A 27,268-nucleotide genomic window follows, 5' to 3' on the forward strand; every position below is an offset into this window, starting at 1 on the left:
GTGTAAAAATAGATTTATAAAAAGACACTTTAGGTATTAGACCATCGCCTTTAAAAACGTATTCCATTCCTTAAACTGGACCTTTTAAAAGGAGATTTTTTCCCCGCAACAGAGCATGATGGCTTATTATATATGCCAACACTTACTGATCTTTGGTGGTCCAACTGCCAGGACCCCCATGATTCTTATGGTATATCTACACATCAGATTTGTTGCAGAAATAGAGTGAGTTTATTTAACACATACTAGACTGGAGAATGGTTAACATTTTGGCAAAAAAAAAAAATAAAGGGCTCGGTGGTCATGTAGATCTCTAGCGAACTTTGCCTTCCCCCCGCAACCTTCAGCAAGGCAGTTTGCATACCACATGTATTTACAATTATTCACAAAATGAAGATAGAAAGAGTAACATGTGAATATATAGAGATTACACCATTTTTCTACTTTCCCATCATGTTTTCTTCAAATCTCTTGAATTTTTTTAAGTCTACAGTCAATTGCCAGTATTTTAGATAGATCCACATTAACCTGCCATTTTCCAGCTTATTGGTGTTTGTCACTACTGCACAATGTTTGTCATGTTTAAAGATGTCAATCAAGCCATCGGTCATTCCTAGCTCTACAGCTATTGGATTGCTTGCAGCTTTGACAAGCAAACTGTTTTCAATTTCAAATCTATTAGTTTTCTGCGTTGTCCAACTGCAATAAATGTTCTGTCTCTCTTTCAGAGCCTCTTCAAATTCTTTTAACAAGCCTTTAGCTTTGGTCTGCCATTCTTCCTGTCTCTTAAGATGACTTGCATACAATTCCTGTGCTTGGCTACTCTTCTGGGCATCTTTTATCTGCTGCTTCAATTGGTCTCTCTCGTTTTCCATCTCCATTCTCTCTTGGACAAGCTTTTTGCTTTGAGCAATGAGGGCATTGCGATAACTAAAAGTTTTGTTTTGCTCTTTTTCAAGCTCGATTTCCAAGTGAGCTACTGCACGCCTGTTTTCTACAATGATGTCTCGATATTTTGTTTCAAGCTCCTTTTCTGCAATGGTCACTTTTTCAAGGTATTCAGATTTGGCTTTTCTTATTTCTTTCTCAGATTCCTTTGACCAAATCCACCCTAAAGAGAGCAAAAACACCACAATTATATATTTTACACTGAACAAAAATATAAGAGCAACTGATTTTTTTCCTTTTTTTGGAGCTGATAGCCAAGATTCTGATTAGACAGCATGATTATTGCAAAGGTGTGCCTTAGACTGGCCAAAATAAAAGGCCACACCAAAATGAAAATGTGCAGTTTACAATATTGGATGGGGTCAGAATACAAGTCAGTACCTGGTGGGACCACTTGGCTCATGCACTGCAATACATCAAGTGCATAATACAGGTGTGTGTGATTTTATATATATATATATATATATATATCTAATCTCTCGTGTTTTTCCAAAAAATAAGACACTGTCTTATAAAATAAATAAATAGAGATTATATATATTTATTATATTATAAGACAGTGTCTTATTTTTGGAAAAACACGAGATATACAGTTAGGTCCAGAAATATTTGGACAGTGACACAAGTTTTGTTATTTTAGCTGTTTACAAAAACATGTTCAGAAATACAATTATATATATATATATATATATATATATATATATATATATATATATATATATATAAATATAATATGGGCTGAAAGTGCACACTCCCAGCTGCAATATGAATGAGAGTTTTCACATCCAAATCGGAGAAAGGGTTTAGGAATCATAGCTCTGTAATGCATAGCCTCCTCTTTTTCAAGGGACCAAAAGTAATTGGACAAGGGACTCTAAGGGCTGCAATTAACTCTGAAGGCATCTCCCTCGTTAACCTGTAATCAATGAAGTAGTTAAAAGGTCTGGGGTTGATTACAGGGGTGTGGTTTTGCATTTGGAAGCTGTTGCTGTGACCAGACAACATGCGGTCTAAGGAACTCTCAATTGAGGTGAAGCAGAACATCCTGAGGCTGAAAAAAAAAGAAAAAATCCATCAGAGAGATAGCAGACATGCTTGGAGTAGCAAAATCAACAGTCGGGTACATTCTGAGAAAAAAGGAATTGACTGGTGAGCTTGGGAACTCAAAAAGGCCTGGGCGTCCACGGATGACAACAGTGGTGGATGATCGCCGCATACTTTCTTTGGTGAAGAAGAACCCGTTCACAACATCAACTGAAGTCCAGAACACTCTCAGTGAAGTAGGTGTATCTGTCTCTAAGTCAACAGTAAAGAGAAGACTCCATGAAAGTAAATACAAAGGGTTCACATCTAGATGCAAACCATTCATCAATTCCAAAAATAGACAGGCCAGAGTTAAATTTGCTGAAAAACACCTCATGAAGCCAGCTCAGTTCTAGAAAAGTATTCTATGGACAGATGAGACAAAGATCAACCTGTACCAGAATGATGGGAAGAAAAAAGTTTGGAGAAGAAAGGGAACGGCACATGATCCAAGGCACACCACATCCTCTGTAAAACATGGTGGAGGCAACGTGATGGCATGGGCATGCATGGCTTTCAATGGCACTGGGTCACTTGTGTTTATTGATGACATAACAGCAGACAAGAGTAGCCGGATGAATTCTGAAGTGTACAGGGATATACTTTCAGCCCAGATTCAGCCAAATGCCGCAAAGTTGATCGGACGGCGCTTCATAGTACAGATGGACAATGACCCCAAGCATACAGCCAAAGCTACCCAGGAGTTCATGAGTGCAAAAAAGTGGAACATTCTGCAATGGCCAAGTCAATCACCAGATCTTAACCCAATTGAGCATGCATTTCACTTGCTCAAATCCAGACTTAAGACGGAAAGACCCACAAACAAGCAAGAGCTGAAGGCTGCGGCTGTAAAGGCCTGGCAAAGCATTAAGAAGGAGGAAACCCAGCGTTTGGTGATGTCCATGGGTTCCAGACTTAAGGCAGTGATTGCCTCCAAAGGATTCGCAACAAAATATTGAAAATAAATTTTTTTTTGGGTTTGGTTTATTTGTCCAATTACTTTTGACCTCCTAAAATGTGGAGTGTTTGTAAAGAAATGTGTACAATTCCTACAATTTCTATCAGATATTTTTGTTCAAACCTTCAAATTAAACGTTACAATCTGCACTTGAATTCTGTTGTAGAGGTATCATTTCAAATCCAATGTGGTGGCATGCAGAGCCCAACTCGTGAAAATTGTGTCACTGTCCAAATATTTCTGGACCTAACTGTATATCTCGTGTTTCTCCAAAAATAAGACACTGTCTATATGTATATATATATATATATATATATATATATATATATATATATATATATATATATTATAGCAAATCACACACACACAGCAGATCGCGGACACACACAGCAGATCGCGGACACACACAGCAGATCGCGGACACACACAGCAGATCGCGGACACACACAGCAGATCGCGGACACACACAGCAGATCGCGGACACACACAGCAGATCGCGGACACACACAACAGATCGCGGACACACACAACAGATCGCGGACACACACAGCAGATCGCGGACACACAGATCGCGGACACACACAGCAGATCGCAGACACACAGCAGATCACAGACACACAGCAGATCGCAGACACACAGCAGATCGCAGACACACACAGCCGATCACGCGTGCACACATCACATCACATCACATCCAGCACTTCCGGCCGCAGGGAATGATGAGAGCAAGTCACGTGTCCGGCCGCAGGTCCTGTTCTGCAGGTCGTTGCGCTCCACCGCACTGCCTCCCAGGATTCTGCCGGCGAGAAGAGATCAGTGTCGCTGGATGTGGCGAGTGTGTATGCGATCCGATGTGTGTGATCCGATGTTTGTGTGTGAGATCGGGTGTGTGTGTGTGTGTGTGAGAGAGCGTGTGTGAGAGCTGATGTGTGCGGGTGTGCGATCACTGCAGGTCCTGCCGCTCAGCGTCGGGTGAGTGATTGCGGAGTGCCGCTGTCTATAATGAAGTATCCTGCAATATCTTTTTTAGCTGCACGGATACTTCATTACTGAACCGCGACTAGGGCTTATTTTCAGGGGAGGGCTTATATTTAAGCCTAGCTCCGAAAATGCTGAAAATCTCTGCTAGGGCTTATTTTAATTACATTCCAGAGGTTTTCAATGAGGTTCAGGTCTGGTCATTGAGCTTGCCATAACAGGATTTTGATGTGGTGGTCCTTCATCCACACATTGATTGACCTAGTTATGTGGCATGGCGCATTGCCCTGCTGGAAAAACCAGTCCTCAGAGTTGAGGAACATTGCCTGAGCAGGAGGAAGCAACTGTTTTTACAGGAAAACCTTGTATGCGGCTTAATTCATACGTCCTTCGCAAAGATTAACCTGCCCAATTCCAGCCTTGCTGAAGCATCCCCATATCACCGATCGTCCACAAAATTTCACAGTGAGCAGGGTGGATAAAAATCAATGTTTAAAAAAAAAAACAAAAAAAAAAAAACTGATTTTTTTTATTTAAAATCGGATTTTTTTTTATTTAAATCTGATTTTTTTTCAATAAACTGCTTTTTGAGGAAAATATTTTACCATCCAAAGGTTCTTCCATCATGAGATAAAGCGGAGTGGTTTAACTCGGTAGAATAAAGGCTGTATATGTGTAACATTCACAATGCCATGCTCTTCCAGAGGTTTCTGTAGGATTAGTGGGCAGTTTCTCTCCTATATTATCACAGACGCTCGCTTTACTTGCGCAGTTCTCAAAACTGAATTTGACTCCGCAGAGGTCCCAGCCTCTTCTTCACGGCAAAAATATTACAACATGAACAGAGTTGAGAAAAAGACCTTAATCCTATTGTTCTACAAACCTATGAATACAGAATCAACCCCTTCAGTGCCAAGTCCAAGAAGTTACACAATATGTTTCTGATTGTTTGGAGTGGAATAGATCTGCACAACACAAGAAGAATGTGAATCTAAGTGTGAGGAGGAGGAAGGGCAAGCAGACAAGAAAATGAAAGTGAAACTTTGAGCACAATACTGCAGCATAGCCACAGACAGACAAGTCTGGATCTGTTTGTGTGTACGATCTGAGGTTTATTCCATTCTTTCCTTATAATGGCAGCAGGCCGTAAAAGAGACCCAGTTTGTGAATATTTTAGTGAAGCTCCTTCGCCTATCGGTAAGGCATGCGTGCAAAATGCAAACGATGCAACAAAGAGATGCAAGGCCTGGTGGCGCGAATGAGGCAACATTATGAGAAGTGCGGTGATGAAGATGACCAAAGAAACACTTCTGAACAGGCAGGATCTTCAGGTTGGTAAACATTTTTATTGAATCCTATTTCTAAAGACTGAACTGTCATGTGTGAGAAAAATTGTATTTCTTATTATTACTGCATGTTACTGTCATTTGGTACAGTTATGAAGAAAAACAAATATTCCTTTTGGGGCAGGGGCAGTGATGTGTTGTGTACAATAAGCAGAAATTGTATAATAAACAATAAAATAACAGCATTGACTTTTTTGTTTAGGGGAATTCATGGATTCTGGAAACTATCCACCTCCAAGATCACCATCATCCTGTTCTACAGTTTCAGAGTTATCCATCCAGGATAGTGCTTCATTAGCAGCAGCATCATCATCAGACACCCACAGCCACATATCACCATCACCCAAAAGGAAGAAAAAACCTTTACCTCCTGGAACCACCATAGATAGGTTTGTGATAAGAACTAGCAGATTAGAAAAAGAGTTGATTGATGAAAAAATTGCCCAGTTTATTTATGCAACGAACTCTTCTTTCCGTGTGACTGAGAACCCACATTTCATTAATATGGTTCAGTCACTGAGACCAGGATACAGTCCACCCAGCAGAGCTGATGTTGCAGGGAAACTGCTGGATCAAGTGTATGACAGAGAAATGGAGCAATGTGCAACAGCTCTGGAGGGTAAAATTGTTAACCTAAGTATTGATGGGTGGAGTAATGTCCACAATGATCCTATTGTATGTGCTTGTATAACAACAGAAGAAGGTAAAGTCTTCCTTGCACAAACAACTGATACGTCAGGAAATGCACACACAGCAGAATACTTACAAGAAGTGGCAGTAAAAGCTATAACGACATGTGAACAAAAATTCAAATGTCTAGTACGCAGTTTGGTCACTGACAATGTTGCAAACGTATCCAAGATGAGAAGAGATTTAGAAGAGCAGCGAGGGAATACAAAGCTGCTATTAACATATGGTTGCAGTGCTCATTTGCTGCACCTCTTAGCCAAAGACTTAAGTGTTCCAGAAATAAAGGCTAATGATGTTGAAATTGCTAAATACTTCCGTAATAATCATTTTGCTGCAGCAGCTCTGAAAAGGATGGGTGGAACAAAGCTAAAGCTCCCACAAGATGTTAGATGGAACTCTGTGGTGGACTGTTTTGAGCAGTATATCAAAAACTGGCCTATTCTGATGACACTTTGTGAAGAAAATCGAGATAAAATAGATGGCACTGTCATGGCCAAAATCCTCAACATTGGGCTTAAGAGAAATGTTGAACATATGCTGAGCTTCCTGAAACCCATCTCTCAAGCTTTAAACAAAATACAGAAAAATAGCTGTTGTATTGCAGATGCTGTTGAAATTTGGAAGGAACTGAGTGAACACTTAAAAACAGAACTACACATGGACAGAATTAAATCAAGCTCATTTTTTGGCAAATATTGTCAATATCCAATATCAGGGTCAAAACCTAAGTGCTGAGGAAGAGGAGTTAGCTATGACATGGGTATCCAGCAATCATCCATCTTTAATGCCAACTATAATAAACATCAGAGCTAAGGGGGAACCATTCAAGAAATATATGTTTGCTTAAGATATTTTAAGGAAGGTCACCCCAGTAAACTGGTAGAAGTCACTTAAGCGCTTGGATTTAGAGACTGTTCAAGTAATGATTTAAATTTTAACAGCAGTAGCTTCTTCTGCAGGCGTTGAAAGAATATTCTCTTCCTTTGGACTCATTGATTCTAAATTGAGAAATCGGTTGGGACCCAATAAAGCAGGAAAGCTTGTTTTTCTTTTCCAGATTATGAATAGGAACAAAGAAGAAGATGATGATGATGAAGATGACGACAAGTGAGCTACAGAGGACAGCAGTATTTAAGTTTTTCATGTGTCGGCTGGGCTGACAGTCTAAGTTTCTTAAAATTATATATATATATATATATATATATATATATATATATATATATATATATATATATATATATATATATATATATATATATATATATATATATATATATATATTTTGTTTAGCCAAATTAGTTAACAAACATGGATGTTTGTTTAAGCAAATAACTTATGCTGTAATGTTGTTATTGTTTCAGTTGAATAAATCTATTTAAATTGTTATTAAGGTCAGGATTATTTTTCTCCTTCCTGAGTAGAACAGAACAGTGGTGTCCAAATATGAATGATTAACCCATTAAACTGGGGAGAAAAAAGTAATATAAAAAGTGATTCTAAAAATCTTAAAGTAGCAAGAGCTAGTTTAGGTAGAAACTTTGATTTAAATCACGGATTTAAATCAAGCCTTACTGACTATGATTTAAATCGTGATTTAAATCAGTTAGATTTAAATCAAATCCACCCTGACAGTGAGTGCAAAACACTGTGGCTTGTACACCTCTCCAGGTCTCCGTCTAACCATTAGACGACCAGGTGTTGGGCACAGCTGAAAATTAGGTGAAGAAAATTCAACAAACATCTTTGTAAGGCCGGTTTCACACATCCGGCTTTTTGCCGTTTTGCCGGATGCGGCGCTCTCCCGTACAGTTAATACAGTACAATGACAGCGCAACAAGCGCCGGTCACATGCTGTCATGTGACCCGGAAGTTACAGCGCTGTCATTGTACTGTATTAACTGTATGGGAGAGCGCCGCATCCGGCAAAACGGCAAAAAGCCGGATGTGTGAAACCGGCCTAAACGACGTACGAATCAAGCCGCATACAAGGTTATCCTGGAAAAACAGTGAAGCCGATCCAACTTGTGAGAGGGTGGGAAGCATGGGGTGAAATATCTCCACATTACCTCATCAAATTAACATCTAGGATGCCAAAGGTCTGCAAAGCTGTAATTGCTGCAAAGGGAGCATTCTTTGATGAAAGAAAAGCTTGAAGGAGAAACACCACGGTTACTTACCGGTAGCCGGTTTTTCCAGAACCCATGACAGCACCACGTGAGAGAGTGATCCGCCCAGCGAGGACAGGAAACCATTCTGAATAAAAGGGCGGTACTTCTCCCCTTCGTCAGTTGATTACCGAGAATGAGAGGACCTCCCAACAATCGTTAGAACTTACTCCATCACCACTAAACACACACAAGCACACAGAAGAGTGTACACCAAGGATGAGAAAGGAAGGGAATATATGGGTGCTGTCATGGGTTCTGGAAAAACCGGCTACCAGTAAGTAACCGTGGTGTTTTCCCCTTACCCATGACAGCACCACGTGAGAGATTTCCAGAGAAACCTATTTAGGGAGGGACCACCGCCTCAAGCACCTGTCTACCAAACGAAAGAGCAGCCGAGGAGGATAGGTCCAACCGATAGTGCCGGAAAAAAGTAGACTGAGGACCAGGTAGCGGCCCTACAAATTTGTTCAATAGATACCTGCGCACGTTCAGCCCAGGAGGTAGACACCGCTCTGGTGGAATGGGCCTGGATGTTCTCCGGAACGGGCGCTCCACTAGAGGAGTAGGCTAAAGTAATGGCCACCCTAATCCACCTAGCGATAGTACTCTTAGACACCCCCTGACCCTTTGTACTACCCTGAAAGGAGATGAATAATGACTGTCTTCCTCACTGCCTGTGTCACTGAAAGATGTGCGCAGGGCCCTGCGCACATCTAGGGTGTGAAATCTACGTTCCCCCTCACTAGTGGGACAGCTGCAGAACGAGGGCAGGACTATTTCTTGCGTTCTATGAAAATGAGATGCGACTTTTGGGAGATACACTCAGGTCCTTGAGGATAGAGTCATCTTGCGGCCAGACCCAGCGTAAGGCTGCACTACCGACAGGGCCTGTAAATCACTGATCCTCCGTGCCAAGGTTAATGCGACTAGCAAAACTGTTATCAGGGTAAGCAACTTCAGGGAAAGCTCAGTCAGGGGTTCAAAGGGGGGTCCCGTGAGGGCATCCAAGACCAAGTTCAGGTCCCAGGGAGGAACCTTTGATATGACCACTGGTTTTGCCCTACTACTAGCCATAATAAATCGCTTAATCCACTTGTTGGCCGCCACAATTGTACAGGGCCCCCAAGGCCGAGACCTGAACCTTGACAGTGTTCACCGCTACCCCAGATCAAACCCCTTCTGAAGGAATTCCAAAATGCACTCAACAGCCTCCGGACCCAGGGGACCATTCGAGAACTGCAGGAATTTTTGCCCCACCCTCCCATATATTTTGGTGGTAACAGGTTTTCGGCTTTTCAACAATGTAGAAATAAGGTCAAGGGAAAAACCTTTGCTCCTCAACAGCGACCTTTCAAATTCCAGGCTGTTAAATGGAATCCTTTCGCTTGTGCGTGGAATACTGGTCCCTGTACTAACAGATCCGGAACTTCCGTCAGAACCCAGGGATCCGTGACAGACATTGCCCTTAGGAGAGAAAACCACGGCCTTTTGGGCCAGAAGGGGGCGATAAGAAGTACCCTCGCCCGGTCCTCCATGATTTTTTGCAAAACGGTTGGCAGCATGATAATTGGAGGAAACGCATAAGCTAGTCCGAAGGTCCATGGAACCTGTAGCGCGTCTACGGCGAATGGCTGGTCCGACGGGCTTAGCGAACAGAACTGCACTACCTGCCTGTTCAGTCTGGTGGCAAAGAGAGCTATCTGCGGCATGCCCCAGAGAGTCACTATCTGCCGAAAGACCCGAGGATTCAAGGACCATTCCCCTTGCCGCAGATTATGGCGGCTGAGGTAATCTGCCGTGACATTGAGATGCCCCTTGATGTGGAGAGCCGAGAGGGAGAGAAGATGTTGCTCCGCCCAGAGAAACAGTCTGTAAGACACCTGCATGAGGGATAGGGATCTCGTGCCCCCTTGGTGGTTGACATAGGAGACTGTGGACTGGTTGTCTGACATGACCAGAACATGCCGCCCCTGAAGGTGAGGGAGAAAAGCGTGTAGGGCACTGTCACGAACAGCCGGGGGGGTCACTCAGAAATCCCCCGTGCTGGCCACCAATGTCACGATCGGGGGGTAACAAGCGGGAGTCACGCCCCTCCTTTATACCTCCCGACCGACAGACAGACAGACAGAGCACGTGACGCGCTCTCTAGCACCCCTCTTATAGTCAGGCCAATTATGGAATTGCCCGACAATAAGCAAGGAGGCCGCTATTCTACTTATGCCGATTATTGAAGGGTCCCCGGTGAGAGTAGGGCACATATTCCCCCGACCTCCGCGGACTGAATATATAAAAACCTCCCTGAATCTCACTGGCTGCCCCCTGCAATGATCCTTGGCACAAACTCGCTGCCAACAACCGATTTACGGTAACTATTAACCGAACACACAGACGTGGGATACACGATCGAGATAACAGAACAGCCCAAGATTAATTATATAATTTAATCGGCCACACTAGAAACTACAATATATACAATATGGAATCTACAGAATATACAGTTATGTCAGAGTACAGTTACAGATAAAGCATGGTTTACAAATAGGCATACAGTTCAAGCAGTTACCTTGTGCGTCTGGTCACAGGGGGGCGCCGTAGACCAGGTTTGCAGGAACTCCCTCACAGGTCTTTCCCGACCAAGCCCCCCGAGCAAAAAAAAAAACAAGCTAAAATGTCCGAACTGTGGTTATCAATCCTGGCCGGATCCCTGTCCCCTCCTACCTTAGTGACCTCAGAGGGAGCACTGCTCCACCCCTGGCTGGAGTCAGGATAATATCCAAAAAGGGGATATTGGCTATAACTTTGCCTGGGAACGTCGTAGGCGGACGCAAATGCTCTCATTGTGACAGTTATGAATTTAGCTGCAAAACAAGAGGACTCATGGCTTGTCTGCTAGTTCCCCACTGGCCGATCTCACGCCTGGAGTACTTCCCCAGGTCCCACTCCCATAAAAAAGGTGTGCCAGCATCGTCCGCATGCGGAGACACCATTTTTATGGTTGCCGTATTTATCGGAAATATGGCTCACGAGATATTAACCATATTTTACCGGAGTGTTTCTGTCTGGTGGCTTCCAAAGCCTGGTAATGAGATACAAACTCCTATTACAGGGTCACAGCAGGGGGTCATCCTCTGTCCATTGTTCACAGCTCATCTAATCTCCATATCACAGGAGATTGCCTTCTGCTGGGCGAGTGGAACACAGACCAGTTCCTCTGACACCTATCTGCTAAACAAACCAGTTATCCCTGTGGTAACTTTTCTGATTGAAGGAGCTGTGTGAAGGAAAGTGGGGGGGGGGTGACACCAGGAGAGGGCTTACTGACATGACTTGAATATAATGATTTATCATCATATCTCCGGATCTACCTCACAGGCACGCTCTACTGCCCACAGCTCCCGGAGATTTGAGGGTTGCGCCGCCTCCCGTGGTGACCACCATCCCCGAGAAATGTGCTCGAGAAGGTGAGCTCCCCAGCCGGACTGGCTTGCATCGGTAGTGACCGATCTGGTTGTTGATGGAAACAGCCACTCGCAGGAACTGCTGAAAATGGGGATGTATAGGGACATGGTAATAGGCATCCTTCAAGTCTATCACTGCCATATAACAGTCGCGGAACAGCAGCTTTATGGCCGACTGAACAGACTACATCTTCAACGGGAAATACTGTAAAAACCGGTTGAGACGCCTGAGGTTTATTATCGTTCGGAAGGAACCGTCTGGTTTTCCTACGAGAAAGAGGGGGGAATAGAACCCTTTTCCCCTTTCCGCAACGGGCACCTCGCACAGGACTGCCTTCCCAATCAACATCAGGACTTCCGATTCCAGAGCATGTTGCTCCGACTGTGACTTCCGAAGAGTAGTGATGACGAAACGCTGTGGTGGCTGAAGGAGAAATTGGAACTGGAGACCGTCTCTGATAATTGATCGAACGTAGGCGTTGGAGGAAATGCTTTCCCACTGCTAAAGAAAGTGAGAAAGGCGTCCTCCGACCGGCAGCCTGGCGTCACTGGGCAGACTTCTTTGAGGAGGCTGTGGCGCCCCCGAACATGAAGCCGGAGTCCCACTTGGGTCTGCACTCCCACCGCCGATTATCCGGGGGCCTGCCTTTGGAGAACCTCTGCCTCCGAAAGGAACGAGAGGAACCAGAGTGGAACCTCGGGAAGGACTTCTTGCCATCTGACGCCTTGTCCAATGCGTCCTCGAGCTGTTTCCCAAAAAGCAGGTGACAGTCACAGGGCACCGTACACAATTTATGTTTGGACTGCAGATCTCCCGGACAGCCCTTCAACCACAATGCCCGTCTGGCTTGATTGGACAGTGCAGCAGAACGAGCCCCTAGTCTGATAACATCCGCTGAGGAATCCGCCAGAAAGGCTGCTGCCCCCTGGAGAAGCGGAAATTTTGACAGGATCTTTTCACGGGAGGCGTTATCCCGCAACTGATCTTCAACCTGTTGGAGCCAGATCATTAGGGAACGGGCCGTGCAGGTATTTGCAATGGCCGGCCTTAAGATCCCTGCAGATGTTTCCCATAAATGCTTAAGAACGACATCCGCTTTTTTGTCCAGGGGATCTTTTAATGTTCCCGAGTCCTCCAAGGGGATGCCTCCCCGTCGAGAGGACTTCGTGACGGCAGCATCGATCTGAGGTGCTTTATCCCATACAGCCGTTTTGTCCTCGTCAAAGGGATATTTCCGTTTGGAGGAGGAGGGGAGAGAGCCTGCTTTGTCTGGACGCTTCCACTCTTTTTGAATAAGCGCCTCAATCTTGTTGTTGACCGAAAAGGTACGCTTCTTCCTTTCTTCCAGACCTCCAAACATTACATCCTCCAGGGATCTAGAGGATTTCTCCTCTGTCAACCCCATAGTAGCCCTGACCGATTTGACTAGTGACCCTATATCGTCAATGGAGAAGCACGGTCTGCCTCCCACATCACTATCTGAGGACGAGGAGTCTGAATCTGAAGCCGTACCAAATGAGGAGGAGGAAGGGGCAGAGTCTACTGGTTTTAACTTTTTTCTCTTTAAGAAAGCCTTCATAGAATCCTGTACTTCTGAGCGGAAAGCTGAACGGACGTCCGCTGAGAGTCCCGGAGATTCCTCCGCAATAGTGCGACGAATGCACGACTGACACAACTTCTTTTGCCACTCCTCTGAGAGGGGTTCCCTGCATAGGGGGCACTCCTTATGTTTCTTTTTGGACATAGATTTTTTAGGGGCCTAAGAAGGGTAGACAAAAGCAGGGGAGAAAAAAAACCACAAGGGAACCATGAGTAAGGCGACATTCACGAAGATCCACTCACCACCATAGGAATCAAGGGTACTGGTTTTGAAGGCTGTTTTGGAACATCCACAGGCCTCACAGGAGCTGCAGAGTCATGAGAGGATCTGCTGTCATGGCTGCCACGGCCCGTCCGACCAGTGTCACTTCGGTCAACTGTTTTTCTGCCCTGCTGACGACGCACGGGAGAGTGCTGCTGCTCATCCGTGTACATTGCAGAGCCTAGGCACCAGCACCTGACAGCGCGAGAAGAGCAGTTTTAAACAGAATCCTCCCCGCTGCCCCCACGCTCTCCACGGTGCACGGACAGGAGTGCCTGCACACCGGAATGGCAGGCCGCATGCTCCGCAGCATTGCATGGGCGCCGCCATCTTCAGCCGTGACGTCACGCAAGGCCTGCCTCCATATCCCAGCGTGCCTGCCGTGCGGCCGCGCATCCGGAAGTTCCAGGCAGCATGGAGTGCAGAGCGGGGAGGAAGGAGCGGCGGACCGGGATCCCGCCGCCTGCTCCCGCACGGACACCAGGACCCCCAGGGCAGGTGGACGGCGCTTCCAGCCCCGAAGAACGGTGCTACAGGACTCACCCTGCTCTTCCAGACACCGGACGGGGCTGGGTAAGTAGGCAACTTCTTCTTGCTTCACCGCCGGTTGTCAGAACAGGGGTCCCCCATCAAGAACAGGAAACCAACTGACGAAGGGGAGAAGTACCGCCCTTTTATTCAGAATGGTTTCCTGTCCTCGCTGGGCAGATCCCTCTCTCACGTGGTGCTGTCATGAGTGAGGGGAAAAATTATTATTTCAAGTAAAAATCATTATTTCTAACCTAGTCAATGTTTGGACTATATTTTCTATTCATTATGCAAGTCATTTGATAACTAAAGTATGATTTTTCATGGAAAAGACAATTGTCTGGGTGACCGCAAGCTTTTGAACTGTATATACATACATACATACATACATACATACATACATACATACATACATACATACATACACACACACACAAACACACATATATACACACACACATACATAAACACGGCGTCAGAGGTCGTAGCCACGGACAGGTACGTGTCACCGCTGTCAGTGGGCATTGCCCACGCCCCTGTGGGTGTGCTATCATGCCAAGAGGGCGGAATGAGTGCAGGAACTAACACCCTTGCGACTAGTCCCTGTGCTCATTAGCTTTATCTATGCTGCTATAGGCTGGGATGGTTAGGCAGGGATTAGTAACATGCACCCAGAACTGCTCGTGGTTCTGGGCGCATATTGCACCTGACAGGTTCCCTTTAATTGAGGTGGTGAGAGAAGGGTATGCATATACACCTGTGCTCTACTTGTCTGTAGGCCAAGTATATTTGGAGATGACGGGATCATCTGTATAAATCTCACAGGAGAGCATTGCACAGTCTACCTAGACGTTTCATATTGCATTTCCCCTGCTTAGGCTACATGCGCACGCTGCATCTTTTTGTGTAAACAAACTGCAGCCAAAACTGCACCTTGTCAGAGAGAGCCTGGAAATGTCACAAAAAATGCTTGTAATTGTAGGTGCGTTTTTGCTGCGTTTTCGGTGCGTTTTTTACAACATGCGTTTTTGCTGCGTTTTTGTGACAAATGTTGACAAAAACGCAGGAAGAATGAACATGCTGCATTTTTTTGTCACAAACTTTTGACAAAACGCTGACAAACTGCAGTGTGCGCATAGAAAATCTGACTTCTCATAGACTTTGCTGGGAAGTCAAATGTCAGAAAGTTCTGACAACAAAACTGCAGCCAAAAACGCACCAAAAAACGCAGTGTGCGCATGTAGCCTTAATCTACCTCCTCCACCAGACACCTAGCTTACTTTAGCACTGTGCCCTTCCTGGTGATCATGGCAGTCAAGTTGTGTATTAATATGCACGAGACCTTCTTTGTACTTATTTAGCCTGTGCAGGCAATATTGCAGTATCTGGTACTACCCTGCAAGTGCTTATATCTGTCAAAGTATCATGAAGTAATTGTGTACCTGAGCCCATCTTTTACCAATGAGTATTGCTAAAACTCACAAAGTAAGGGCATTTGCATACATTCTTTAATGTGGTTCTTACAACCTGCTAACTTATCTGTAGCTCACATGTTCTATTGAACTTTTTAGCAACCTTCATATCCTATAGAAATTTTCATAGTGTTCCCTTCTGGCCATCTTAAAATAAAAGCTCTGCTCCCTGGATGTAGTTAAAAACATGAAGCTTATTATGTCACCTATCAAGGTTTGAGCAACTGTTAACAAATGAATGAGAATATTTGCTTGTCATGTTGCAGCCCCAACCATGGTAAAAAGCCATGAACACAGTATGAACTTATTCATGCAGTTGCTTTTTTGGCTACTAAAGTAATTTCTTATTGTGTTTATGTAATATATTCTAAATTATATAGTGTGTGTGATATAGCTAGAGATTGTCAGAAGAACAAAGATGTCTCCAGTGAAAACCCCTTTGCCTGTAAGAGCATGGCCCCCACTCAGAGGCACTATGTAAACATGACAATCGAACTCTACTGTTGTACCGTTGAACGCAGCATATGACTCGGAAATCAGAACACATAACGTAATCTATCAATCCCCTTGCTCCTTCCAGTATAGTACATTCACCTGTGCTATTTACTATGGTGGTCATATCTTTATGAAAAAAAAAAAATAAAAAAAAAAAATAAACTGTATAGCTATACCTATAATAGACTAACAGAATAAATAAGTGTAAGTGGTATGGTCTGTCTTATTTGAGGTTTCTTCTCTGCTTAAGGCTATGTGCGCACGTAGCGTTCTGCCCTGCAGAAATTTCTGCAGCGATTTGAACAGCACACGTGCGCTTCAAATCGCTGCAGAAAGAGTCCGTATGAAATAAAAAGCCGATTTCATGCGCTCTGAGTGCAGCCCCTCCCATAGACAGAGCGGGGGCTGCATGCAGAGCGCACGGAATAAGTGACATGTGAGTGCAAATACGCAACGTGCGCACATAGCCTAAGAGCAGAGCGGCCGGGATGGGAAAGGAGACAGAGCCGAGCCGAGCCGAGCCGGGACAGGAGACAGAGCCGGGATGGGAAAGGAGACAGAGCCGAGCCGAGCCGAGCCGGGACAGGAGACAGAGCCGAGCCGAGCCGGGACAGGAGACAGAGCCGAGACGAGCCGGGACAGGAGACAGAGCCGAGCCGAGCCGGGACAGGAGACAGAGCCGAGCCGAGCCGGGACAGGAGACAGAGCCGAGCCGAGCCGGGACAGGAGACAGAGCCGAGCCGAGCCGGGACAGGAGACAGAGCCGAGCCGAGCCGAGCCGGGACGGGACAGGAGACAGAGCCGAGCCGAGCCGAGCCGGGACAGGAGACAGAGCCGAGCCGAGCCGGGACAGGAGACAGAGCCGAGCCGAGCCGAGCCGGGACAGGAGACAGAGCCGAGCCGAGCCGGGACAGGAGACAGAGCCGAGCCGAGCCGGGACAGGAGACAGAGCCGAGCCGAGCCGGGACAGGAGACAGAGCCGAGCCGAGCCGAGCCGGGACAGGAGACAGAGCCGAGCCGAGCCGAGCCGGGACAGGAGACAGAGCCGAGCCGAGCCGAGCCGGGACAGGAGACAGAGCCGAGCCGAGCCGGGACAGGAGACAGAGCCGAGCCGAGCCAGGAGACAGAGCCGAGCCGAGCCGGGACAGGAGACAGAGCCGAGCCGAGCCGGGACAGGAGACAGAGCCGAGCCGAGCCGGGACAGGAGACAGAGCCGAGCCGAGCCGGGACAGGAGACAGAGCCGAGCCGAGCCGGGACAGGAGACAGAGCCGAGCCGAGCCGGGACAGGAGACAGAGCCGAGCCGAGCCGGGACAGGAGACAGAGCCGAGCCGGGACAGGAGACAGAGCCGAGCCGAGCCGGGACAGGAGACAGAGCCGAGCCGAGCCGGGACAGGAGACAGAGCCGAGACGAGCCGGGACAGGAGACAGAGCCGAGCCGAGCCGGGACAGGAGACAGAGCCGAGCCGAGCCGGGACAGGAGACAGAGCCGAGCCGAGCCGGGACAGGAGACAGAGCCGAGCCGAGCCGGGACAGGAGACAGAGCCGAGCCGAGCCGAGCCGGGACGGGACAGGAGACAGAGCCGAGCCGAGCCGAGCCGGGACAGGAGACAGAGCCGAGCCGAGCCGGGACAGGAGACAGAGCCGAGCCGAGCCGAGCCGGGACAGGAGACAGAGCCGAGCCGAGCCGGGACAGGAGACAGAGCCGAGCCGAGCCGGGACAGGAGACAGAGCCGAGCCGAGCCGGGACAGGAGACAGAGCCGAGCCGAGCCGGGACAGGAGACAGAGCCGAGCCGGGACAGGAGACAGAGCCGAGCCGAGCCGGGACAGGAGACAGAGCCGAGCCGAGCCGGGACAGGAGACAGAGCCGAGCCGAGCCGGGACAGGAGACAGAGCCGAGCCGAGCCGGGACAGGAGACAGAGCCGAGCCGAGCCGAGCCGGGACAGGAGACAGAGCCGAGCCGAGCCGGGACAGGAGACAGAGCCGAGCCGAGCCGGGACAGGAGACAGAGCCGAGCCGAGCCGGGACAGGAGACAGAGCCGAGCCGAGCCGGGACAGGAGACAGAGCCGAGCCGGGACAGGAGACAGAGCCGAGCCGGGACAGGAGACAGAGCCGAGCCGGGACAGGAGACAGAGCCTGCAGCCCCAGTACAGCGGTACAGCGGTAAGACACCACCAGATTATAAAACAGACCTCATATCTTTTTTTTTTTTTTTTACCTTGTTTTCCTCAATGTGGTAATGTGTAATCCGGTGCGTCTTATAAAACAACAAAACGGTAATTTCCAATGTTTCTTTTAGTAGCATAATCATCCATAGTCCATGCTATCTTTTAAAGTTTATCTCCAGACCCCTGTGATAACATTACATTTCACAGCACTGGAGACTGAAGATTAGGAAATAGCATGGACTATGGCTGGGTTCACACATAGCGACAACGACGTCGCTGTTACGTCACCATTTTCTGTGACGTAACAGCGACCTTGTATGTCGCTGTTATGATCGCTGCTGAGCTGTCAAACACAGCGACGCAGCAGCGATCATAACGTCGCTACATGTGCAGAGAGCAGGGAGCCGCGCACACTGCTTAGCGCTGGCTCCCTGCTCTCCTAGCTACAGTACACATCGGGTTAATTAACCCGATGTGTCCTGCAGCTACATGTGCAGAGAGCAGGGAGCCGCGCACACTGCTTAGCGCTGGCTCCCTGCTCTCCTAGCTACAGTACACATCGGGTTAATTAACCCGATGTGTCCTGCAGCTACATGTGCAGAGAGCAGGAGCCGGCAGCACAGGCAGCGTGAGAGCGGCGGAGGTGGTAACTAAGGTAAATATCGGGTAACCACCTTGGTTACCCGATGTTTACCCTGGTTACAGCTTACCGCAGCTGCCAGACGCCAGCTCCTGCTCCCTGCTCGCTTCATTTCGTCGCTCTCTCGCTGTCACACACAGCGATCTGTGCGTCACAGCGGGAGAGCAATAATAAAAAAACGAACCAGGGCTGTGTGTAACGAGCAGCGATCTCACAGCAGGGGCCAGATCGCTGCTCAGTGTCACACACAGCGAGATCGCTAATGACGTCACTGCTGCGTCACAAAAACCGTGACTCAGCAGCGATCTCGCTGTGTGTGAAGCACCCCTATGGCTAGTCCATCTGACTACAGAGAGCAAAAGGAAATTAAAGGGATTAAAAAATAAATAAATATATTATACTTATTTTTAAGACTATCCACATTTTTTACACTACATTTGCCTTACTGTATACCATATCACAATGCAACACAAAACAATCTGAACTTACGAAAAGCAGCAAGCCCCAACATTGGTACCAATAATGCATAGTTCCATTTACTCCCATCTCCGCCGTGTCTATCTGGACGAATGTTCCACTGCTGTGGATTGTTTAAATTATTCATCTGTATCCACTTTAGAAATCTAAAAGCAATAAAAAAAAAAAAAAATTAATAAGAAACAATTTGATAGGCATGTATACTCCACCTACAGACACACACTAAAGACATCAGAGATATCTTACAGGGCTGGTCATTCAAGTGATAATGATGTCTGGTGCTTGCAAACTAAAACAGATTAAAGGTAACCTGTCAGGTGCAATGTACTCCCAGAACCACGAGCAGTTCTGGGTGCATATTGCTAATCCCTGCCTAACCGTCCCTGTATACACTAGCATAGATAAAGAGATCTTTAGAAAAGGTATTTCTAAAGATCTTTTATCATATGCTAATGAGTGCGGGGACTAGTCCCAAGGGCATTATATCCCCTGACTAGCCGCCCTCTTAGTATGGCAGCAAATTCACAGGGGCGTACTAACATACTACTCAATGCAGTGTCACGAGCGGTGCCACGTGTACCTTTTTTTTTTTTCACTGCGACTGCGCTTCTGAATACCAGGCACTTGCGGTCATGCGCAGTATGTAACCAGGTGTACGCGTCCCAGCTTTAGAGAGGTCTACTGCGCATGACTAGAATGTGTGTATATCTAGGTATGTGTGTCACCGCTCGTGATGCTGCATTGAATAGCATGTTAGTTCGCCCTTGTGAGTGTGCTGCCATACTAAGAGATGATAGTCGGGCTCCAACCCTATCTCCTGCATTGTAGCTGCTCCCTGCTGTGACCTGGACATGCCCCCTGAGCTGTCCAGATCACAGCTCTGGGAGGAGATCGCCTACATCTTTGTGGAGCCCACAGCGTATGCTGTACGTTCCACTTTCCCCCTGTGATCACTCTGCTCAGCGCTAGTCGAGCAGTGACTCTGGGTTGACATGAGGGTTGAGCCTAGAATATACGGGTTCCTTCCAGGTGTCTTCATTAATGAGTCTGTTACAATGTACGGGCTGCAGTCAGGACCTTGAAGGAGCCCATACATTCTAGCTGATTCACTACTGAAGACACTAGAATGTACAGGCTCCTTCCAGCTCCTGACTGCAGCCCGTACATTGTAACAGACTCACTAATGAAGACATTAGAATTTACGGGCTGCAGTCAGGACCTGGAAGGAACCCGAACATTCTAGGCTCAACAATGACAGAAGATGCTGCCGAGCGCAAAGGTCCGGGAATGAGGTGAGTACATTAGCTGTGACCACCGCAGCTCCTCCTGTCACTGTACTCAGTGGTGACAGGAGTAGGTGCCGAGACACCGGGCTCACAGGAGGAGGTTCCAGGAGCGGAGATCCAGGATGGGATGAGTACTGGGGCCTAACATCATAGTACAATGCCTAGCTGCAGATCACTGCTCCCCAATGCTGTGTTCAAAGGAAAGCAGAGAAATCACACGCTGCTGTGCTCTAAACACACTGACACGGCTCTATATTATGGGGCACAGTATACTATGGGGCACTGTATTGCACAGCACAGTATATCATGGGACACGGTATTGCAGAGCAAGGTACGGTATATCGTAGGACACGATATTGCGGAGCACGGAATATCATGGGGCACGGTATATCATGGAGCATGGTATTGTGGAGCAGGGTATATCATGGGACATGATATTGCTGAGCACGGAATATCATGGGGCACGGTCTTACGGAGCACGGTATATCATGGAGCATGGTATTGTGGAGCACGGTTTATCAAAAATATAAAATCAATTAATCCAAATCGGTAGACTGCATAGCAAGAAAGAAATAAAAAATAAAAAGCCAGAATTACGTTTTTGGTTGCCGCAACATTTCATTAAACTGCAATAACAGGCAATCAAAACTTTGTATCTATACAATGGTAGGATTAAGAACGCCAGCTCAAGATGCAAAAAATAAGCCAAAAATAACAAAAGCGCATTTTTTTTCTTTTTTTTTTTATAAACAATCTACATTTTTTTTCATCACTTAGATAAAAGTATAACTATACATGTTTGGTTTCTACAAACTCATTCTGACTTGGGAAATCATACTGCCAGGTCAATTTTAATTTTTTTCAAATTGTTAAGATGGTAAATAAAAACCTCCAAAAATAAATCGTGCAATTCCATTTTTGTTTTTTTTTTTTGCAATATCACTGCACTTGGAATTTTTTCCTATTTTCCTGCATAATATGTGGCATAATGAATGGTGTTGTTCAAAAATACAGCTTTGCATGAAAAATTAAAAAAAAAAAAGTTACGGTTTTGGAAGAAGGGAAGTAAAAAAAACAAAAAACAAACAAACAATCGCCTGGTGGTGAAGTCACTGAGTTTATTGAAGTCACCTTAGGTCAAGTTGCTTGCGGTCACAGGTGGAAGACTGTGGGAACCTCAAGCTGTGACGGCAACTAACCTGAATGACATCACCGCTGATACTCAGACTCTTCCTGAAGTTACAGCGGGTGATCATGTTCTATGGCCGCTCGCTGTCACAACATACACAACATAGAGCCGAGATCATCACGGGACCTCGTGTGGATGACGTCAGACATTCAGAGGTATTTTTGGGGTTAATAAAGGGGTGAAAGGGGGTGCTTATTGTCCATTTCAAATGAAGGATTTTGTCGGTGCTAGTGTTTTATTTATTTTCACTAACAGATTAGTAATGGCGGGGCGGGGGGGGGGTGGGGGTGTCTCCTAGTGCTGACATTTACCCCTCATTAACCAGATGGGGTCTGCCCATCACTACCTACAAATCATTGAGGAAGTGCAAAAAGGACATTTTTGTGTACTCACCGTAAAAAAGAGTTAGCTCCTCCTCCCACAGCATATACCCCAGCTAGGCAGGAACTAGCTCAGTTTGGTGTAAAAGCAGTAGGAAAAGGATAACCAAAACCACAAGGGCGGGAGCTGTGTCCCCCAATGAAAGGCTCCAAGAAAGACATTTTACGGTGAGTACACAAAAATGTCCTTTCCTTTCTCGCCTTTTCATTGGGGGACACAGACCGTGGGACGTCCCAAAGCAGTCCCTGGGTGGGAACTGAACTAATAACAGTGTATAACGTCAGACTAAGAGCTGACTAACAACTGCAACGGCAGTGAACTCATATGAAAACACTGTCAGAACCGAGCAGTGGCCACTTATAAATGGGCCACTGCTGCCTGAAGGACTTGTCTTCCAAGAGCAGCATCCGCGGAGGCATGCGTATGCACTCTGTAGAATTTTGTGAACGTGTGCACACTGGACAAGGTAGCGGCCTTGCAAAGTTGAGCCGCCGAAGCCTGTTGACGGATAGCCCAGGAGGCACCCACTGCTCGTGTAGAGTGGGCCCGCACATATTGAGGGGGAACGGCACCTCGTGCTTTGTATGCCTCACAGATGGCAGTCCTGATCCATCGAGAAATCGTGGATTTAGACGCCGGGTTGCCCTTCTTGTGTCCTACTGGGAGGACGAAAAGGGCATCGGACTTGCGCAACGGCGCTGTTCTGGAGATGTAGATCCGCAGAGCCCTGACAAGATCGAGATTGTGAAGGGCTTTCTCAAAGGAGTGGACCGGGGCCGGGCAGAATGACGGCAACACAATGTCCTCGTTCAGGTGGAAAGAGGATACGACCTTCGGAAGGAAGGCGGGGGAAGGCCGAAGGACCACCTTATCATGATGGAATATCAGGTAAGGTGAACGACAGGAAAGAGCTGCCAGTTCGGACACTCGCCTGATAGAGGTGATAGCGACTAAAAAGGCAACTTTCCAAGATAGTCGTTGAAGAGAGGTTTCTCTCAGAGGTTCGAAGGGAGGAAGTTGAAGAACTCCTAGAACCAGATTAAGATCCCAGGGATCTAAGGGGTGGCGATAAGGAGGGACCAAATGCGCCACACCTTGAAGAAAGGTACGGACCTGAGGGCGAGAAGCCAGCTGCTTCTGGAAAAAAAATCGGCAAGGCAGAAACTTGTCCTTTAAGGGTACTGAGAGCAAGACCCGAGTCCAGACCGTCTTGCAGAAAGGCAAGAACATTAGGGATTGAAAAGGTCAGGGGTGACCGACCATGATGGTCACACCAGGAAAGATAGGTCTTCCAGGTCCTGTGGTAAATGCTGGCGGAGGAAGGCTTCCGAGCATTAAGCATGGTATGAACTACCCTGGAAGAAAACCCCGATCTGGCTAGAATCAGGGATTCAAGCGCCACGCCGTCAAATGCAACTGTGCTGTATTCTGGTGGAATATTGGACCTTGTGACAGACTATCCTGGCGGTCGGGAAGACGCCAGGGGGTGTCGCTGGTAAGTTGGAGGAGCTCTGGGTACCAGGCTCTCCTGGGCCAGTCCGGAACCACGAGGATCACCGGGATTCCCTCAGCTTTGATTTTCTTGATTACTCTCGGAATGAGAGGAAACGGAGGGAAGATGTAGGGTAGGCGGAACTGCGACCATGGAAGGACTAGAGCGTCGGAGCCTAGCGCTAGCGGGTCTCTCGACCGCGATATGAAGGGACGTATCTTGGCATTCATTCGAGACGCCATGAGGTCCACATCCGGGAGCCCCCAACGAAGAGTGATCTGATGGAACACTTCGCCGTGGAGGGACCATTCTCCTGCCGCTAGACCTTGCCTGCTGAGAAAGTCTGCGGCCCAGTAGTCTACCCCTGGGATATGGACAGCTGAGATGATGGGGATGTGCTTCTCTGCCCAAAGAAAAGTCTTGGATACCTCCTTCATCGCTGCCTTGCTGCGAGTTCCTCCCTGACGGTTGATGTAAGCCACGGTAGTGGCATTGTCTGACTGGATCCGAACAGGGAGGCCCAGTAATAAGGGTTGAAGATTCTGAAGGGCCAGAAATATGGCTCTGATCTCCAGAAGATTGATGTGCAGAGCGCGCTCGGAAGGAGACCAGCGTCCCTGAACAGTGTGGTGGAGAAACACCGCCCCCCAGCCTATCAGGCTGGCATCCGTCGTGACAACCTGCCAGTGGACCGGGCGGAAGGACTTCCCTTGAGATAGGGATGAGGCTTGAGTCCACCAGACGAGGGAGCTGAGCGCAGACCGAGACAGGCGGACTGACCGGTCCAGGGAAGCTGGATTCTTGTCCCAGGAGGATAGAAGATCCAGTTGTAGAGGGCGCAGATGGAATTGGGCAAAGGACACGGCTTCTATGACCGCCACCATTTTGCCTAACACTCTCATTCCGTTCCGAATGGATGTGTGACGGCGAGATAGGAGGGATTGGGCAGCCCGAATCAGGGAAGCCCTCTTGTCCTCTGGAAGGAAAACCCAGGACTGAGCCGTGTCTATCAGCATACCTAGGAAGGTGATGCGCTGATGAGGAATGAGGGATGAGGGATGACTTGTTGAAGTTGACAAGCCACCCTAGCCTTGACAGGGTGTCTAGGCAAATCTGCACGCTTTCTGAGCAAACGTGAGGAGAGCTCCCTTTGACAAGAAGGTCGTCCAAATGGGGAACGACCAGGATGCCTCTGGGGTGTAAAATGGACATGACGGCCGCCATGACCTTTGTGAAGACCCGAGGCGCAGTAGCCAGTCCAAAGGGAAGGGTCCTGAATTGGAAATGACGGTGTCCTACGGCAAAGCGAAGGAACCGTTGATGAGAGACACATATGGGAATGTGTAAATAAGCATCTTGAACGTCTATGGAAGCTAGGAGTGAAGGACAAGTCCTTCATTCTCCAGGTTCCATGGCGGCTAGTATTGCTCTCAATGATTCCATTAGGAAAGTTCGAATCCGTACGAATTTGTTCAGCCGTTTGAGGTCCAAGATAGGGCGGACGAAGCCATCTTTTTTGGGTACGACAAAAAGGTTTGAATAGAAACCTTTGCCGCGCTGTTCCAGGGGCACTGGAATGATAACGTTTGCTTTTTGTAAAGAAGCTGTGGCCTGAATTAAGGCCTGGTTTTGCGTCTTGGACTTTGGGAGACAAGAACGCAGAAACCTGGTGCCGGCAGGGAATGGAAATCGATCTTGTAACCCGAGGTGACGATTTCTCGAACCCAGGCATCGTGAGTGTGTTCTAGCCAGATATCCCGGAAAAGCAGAAGCCGCCCTCCCGAGGAGTCGGATCTGCGGGATACCTGGAGTCATGCTGAGGGGGCCTGTACAGAGCGAGGTCCTTTGGGTTTAGGTTGCTTGGAGTGGGAACGCCAAGAAGAGCCCCTTGAGGGACCGGATCCTCGATCTGAGCGTTGGGACGGTCCTTGGGCCGATGGCTTTTGGGGAGCAGGCCGAAAGGACTGCCTGTGCCAGGAAGATTTTTTGAAATTTCTGGCTACAGGCCGCTTTTGTGGTAGAATGGTACTTTTACCACCCGTCGCCTCAGATATGAGCTTGTCCAGGGATTCACCAAATAGACGAAGACCCTGGAAGGGAAGTGTGGACAGGGACTTCTTGGAGGCACTGTCCGCATTCCAGATCTTTAGCCACAGAACCCTGTGGGCGAAGACAGCATTGGCTGCCGTTAGGGCTGACCAGCTGGCTGCATCTAGAAAGCCGTGAAGAAGATAATTAGAGGCGAGAGAGAACAAATCAAGAATCTCAAGAGCCTCCGGAGGAATATTGCAAGGGCGAAGCAACTTGCGCAGGTTCCTACTCCACACGCTCATAGCTCTTGCCACCCATGTCATAGCAAACAGGGGGCGTAGAGAGGAGCCCGAAGCCTGAAAAATAGATTTGACCGCAGCCTCAACTGCGCAGTCAGACGAGTCCTTAAGAGACGCGTTGTCTGAAACAGACATAACCGTGTGTTTAGCCAGTCTGGATACTGGTGAATCCACAACGGGGGGTACCGACCAGGGCTTAACCATTTCCGGGGGAAAGGGATAAGCGAATGAAGAGGAGGATTTTTTATTAAACCTCCTATCAGGGTGATCCCACCGTTTAGATACGATTTGATGAAAAATCGGATCCTGGGCAAAGGACTTAGGAGGCTTCTTGGCTCGCTTGATTGCCGACTGAGAAGTCGGGTCCGAGGGCTGATCAGAAATCGACAGAGTGATTGACAGCCGCTATCAGAGTGTCTTCCATATGCCTAGACTCAGAAGGGACATCTGAATCAGAGTCAGAGTCTCGGGAATCGTGACTACTAAAGGTCACGGAGTCTGACTCAGACTGACCATCGTGTGAGTCAGATGAGGCGGAACGGTCGCAATGGCGCCTTTTGGAGACAGCCTTTTTACGTACTGGGGATGATACACCAGACGAAGGCGGGCTCCTCTGAGGGAGCTGAGCCGGGGGGAGGCTGTGGCAGCCTGTGGAAGGCTGAGATATCTGAGTGGCCAGGTCATCTAACCTTTTAGACATCAGAAGAGCCCATGCAAGGATAGCCTCATCAGACGGGGGTGCTGCCTGAATGGCGGTCGGGGCCGAACCCACAGATTGCACGATCCCCTGGTCCGGCAACGCCTGTTGTGACATTGTAGTAGGGGCATCACAGCCTCGGCAGAGTGGATAGCTTCGCCCATTGGGAAACGAGCTTCCACAGGTGGTGCAAGCATAGTACAGGTCCATAGAGGATGCCTGGGAAGCTTTATCACCCTTGTGGTTTTTACGCATGTCAGCAACAAACGTATAATTATACTGTGAGCCTTTAGCAGTATTACACTACTGTGGGTGAGGAGCTACTAGCAGTATTAGAAAGGGACTGCTATACAGAGCTGGTATATACCAATAGTAAAGTGGCACACACTGCCAAACAGTCAGTATATACCTGCAGGCACAGTTAGTATATACCGCTGAAAGCTGATATACACCGCCAGCCAGCAGGCACACACCGCTAGAAAGACAGCAATATACCACTGAACAGAGCGGTATATAGTGCTGCAGAGTTGCAGGGCCAAGGAGGCGATCTCACCTGTGTCTGCTCCCCACATGTAATGGCGTCCAGTATTCTCTGGCAGCATGGAGGGGAGAGACAGCCC

General features: G+C 47.7%; 1 protein-coding gene across 1 annotated transcript in view; it reads right to left on the reverse strand.

Annotated features, from left to right (window-relative positions):
- Window positions 1-208: 208 nt before the first annotated feature.
- Window positions 209-27,268, reverse strand: part of CCDC127 (coiled-coil domain containing 127) — a 48,174-nt gene continuing 21,114 nt past the window's right edge. The window contains exons 3-4 of the mRNA XM_075316542.1: window positions 19,286-19,419; window positions 209-1,111 (exon numbers count right to left, since the gene is read on the reverse strand). Coding sequence (XP_075172657.1) covers window positions 441-1,111; window positions 19,286-19,400 — 786 coding nt within the window. The 5' untranslated portion in view covers window positions 19,401-19,419 and the 3' untranslated portion in view covers window positions 209-440. The remainder of the gene's footprint in view (window positions 1,112-19,285; window positions 19,420-27,268) is intronic.

Source organism: Anomaloglossus baeobatrachus, chromosome 6, assembly GCF_048569485.1.
Source record: "Anomaloglossus baeobatrachus isolate aAnoBae1 chromosome 6, aAnoBae1.hap1, whole genome shotgun sequence".
Classification (NCBI taxonomy): Eukaryota; Metazoa; Chordata; class Amphibia; order Anura; family Aromobatidae; genus Anomaloglossus; species Anomaloglossus baeobatrachus.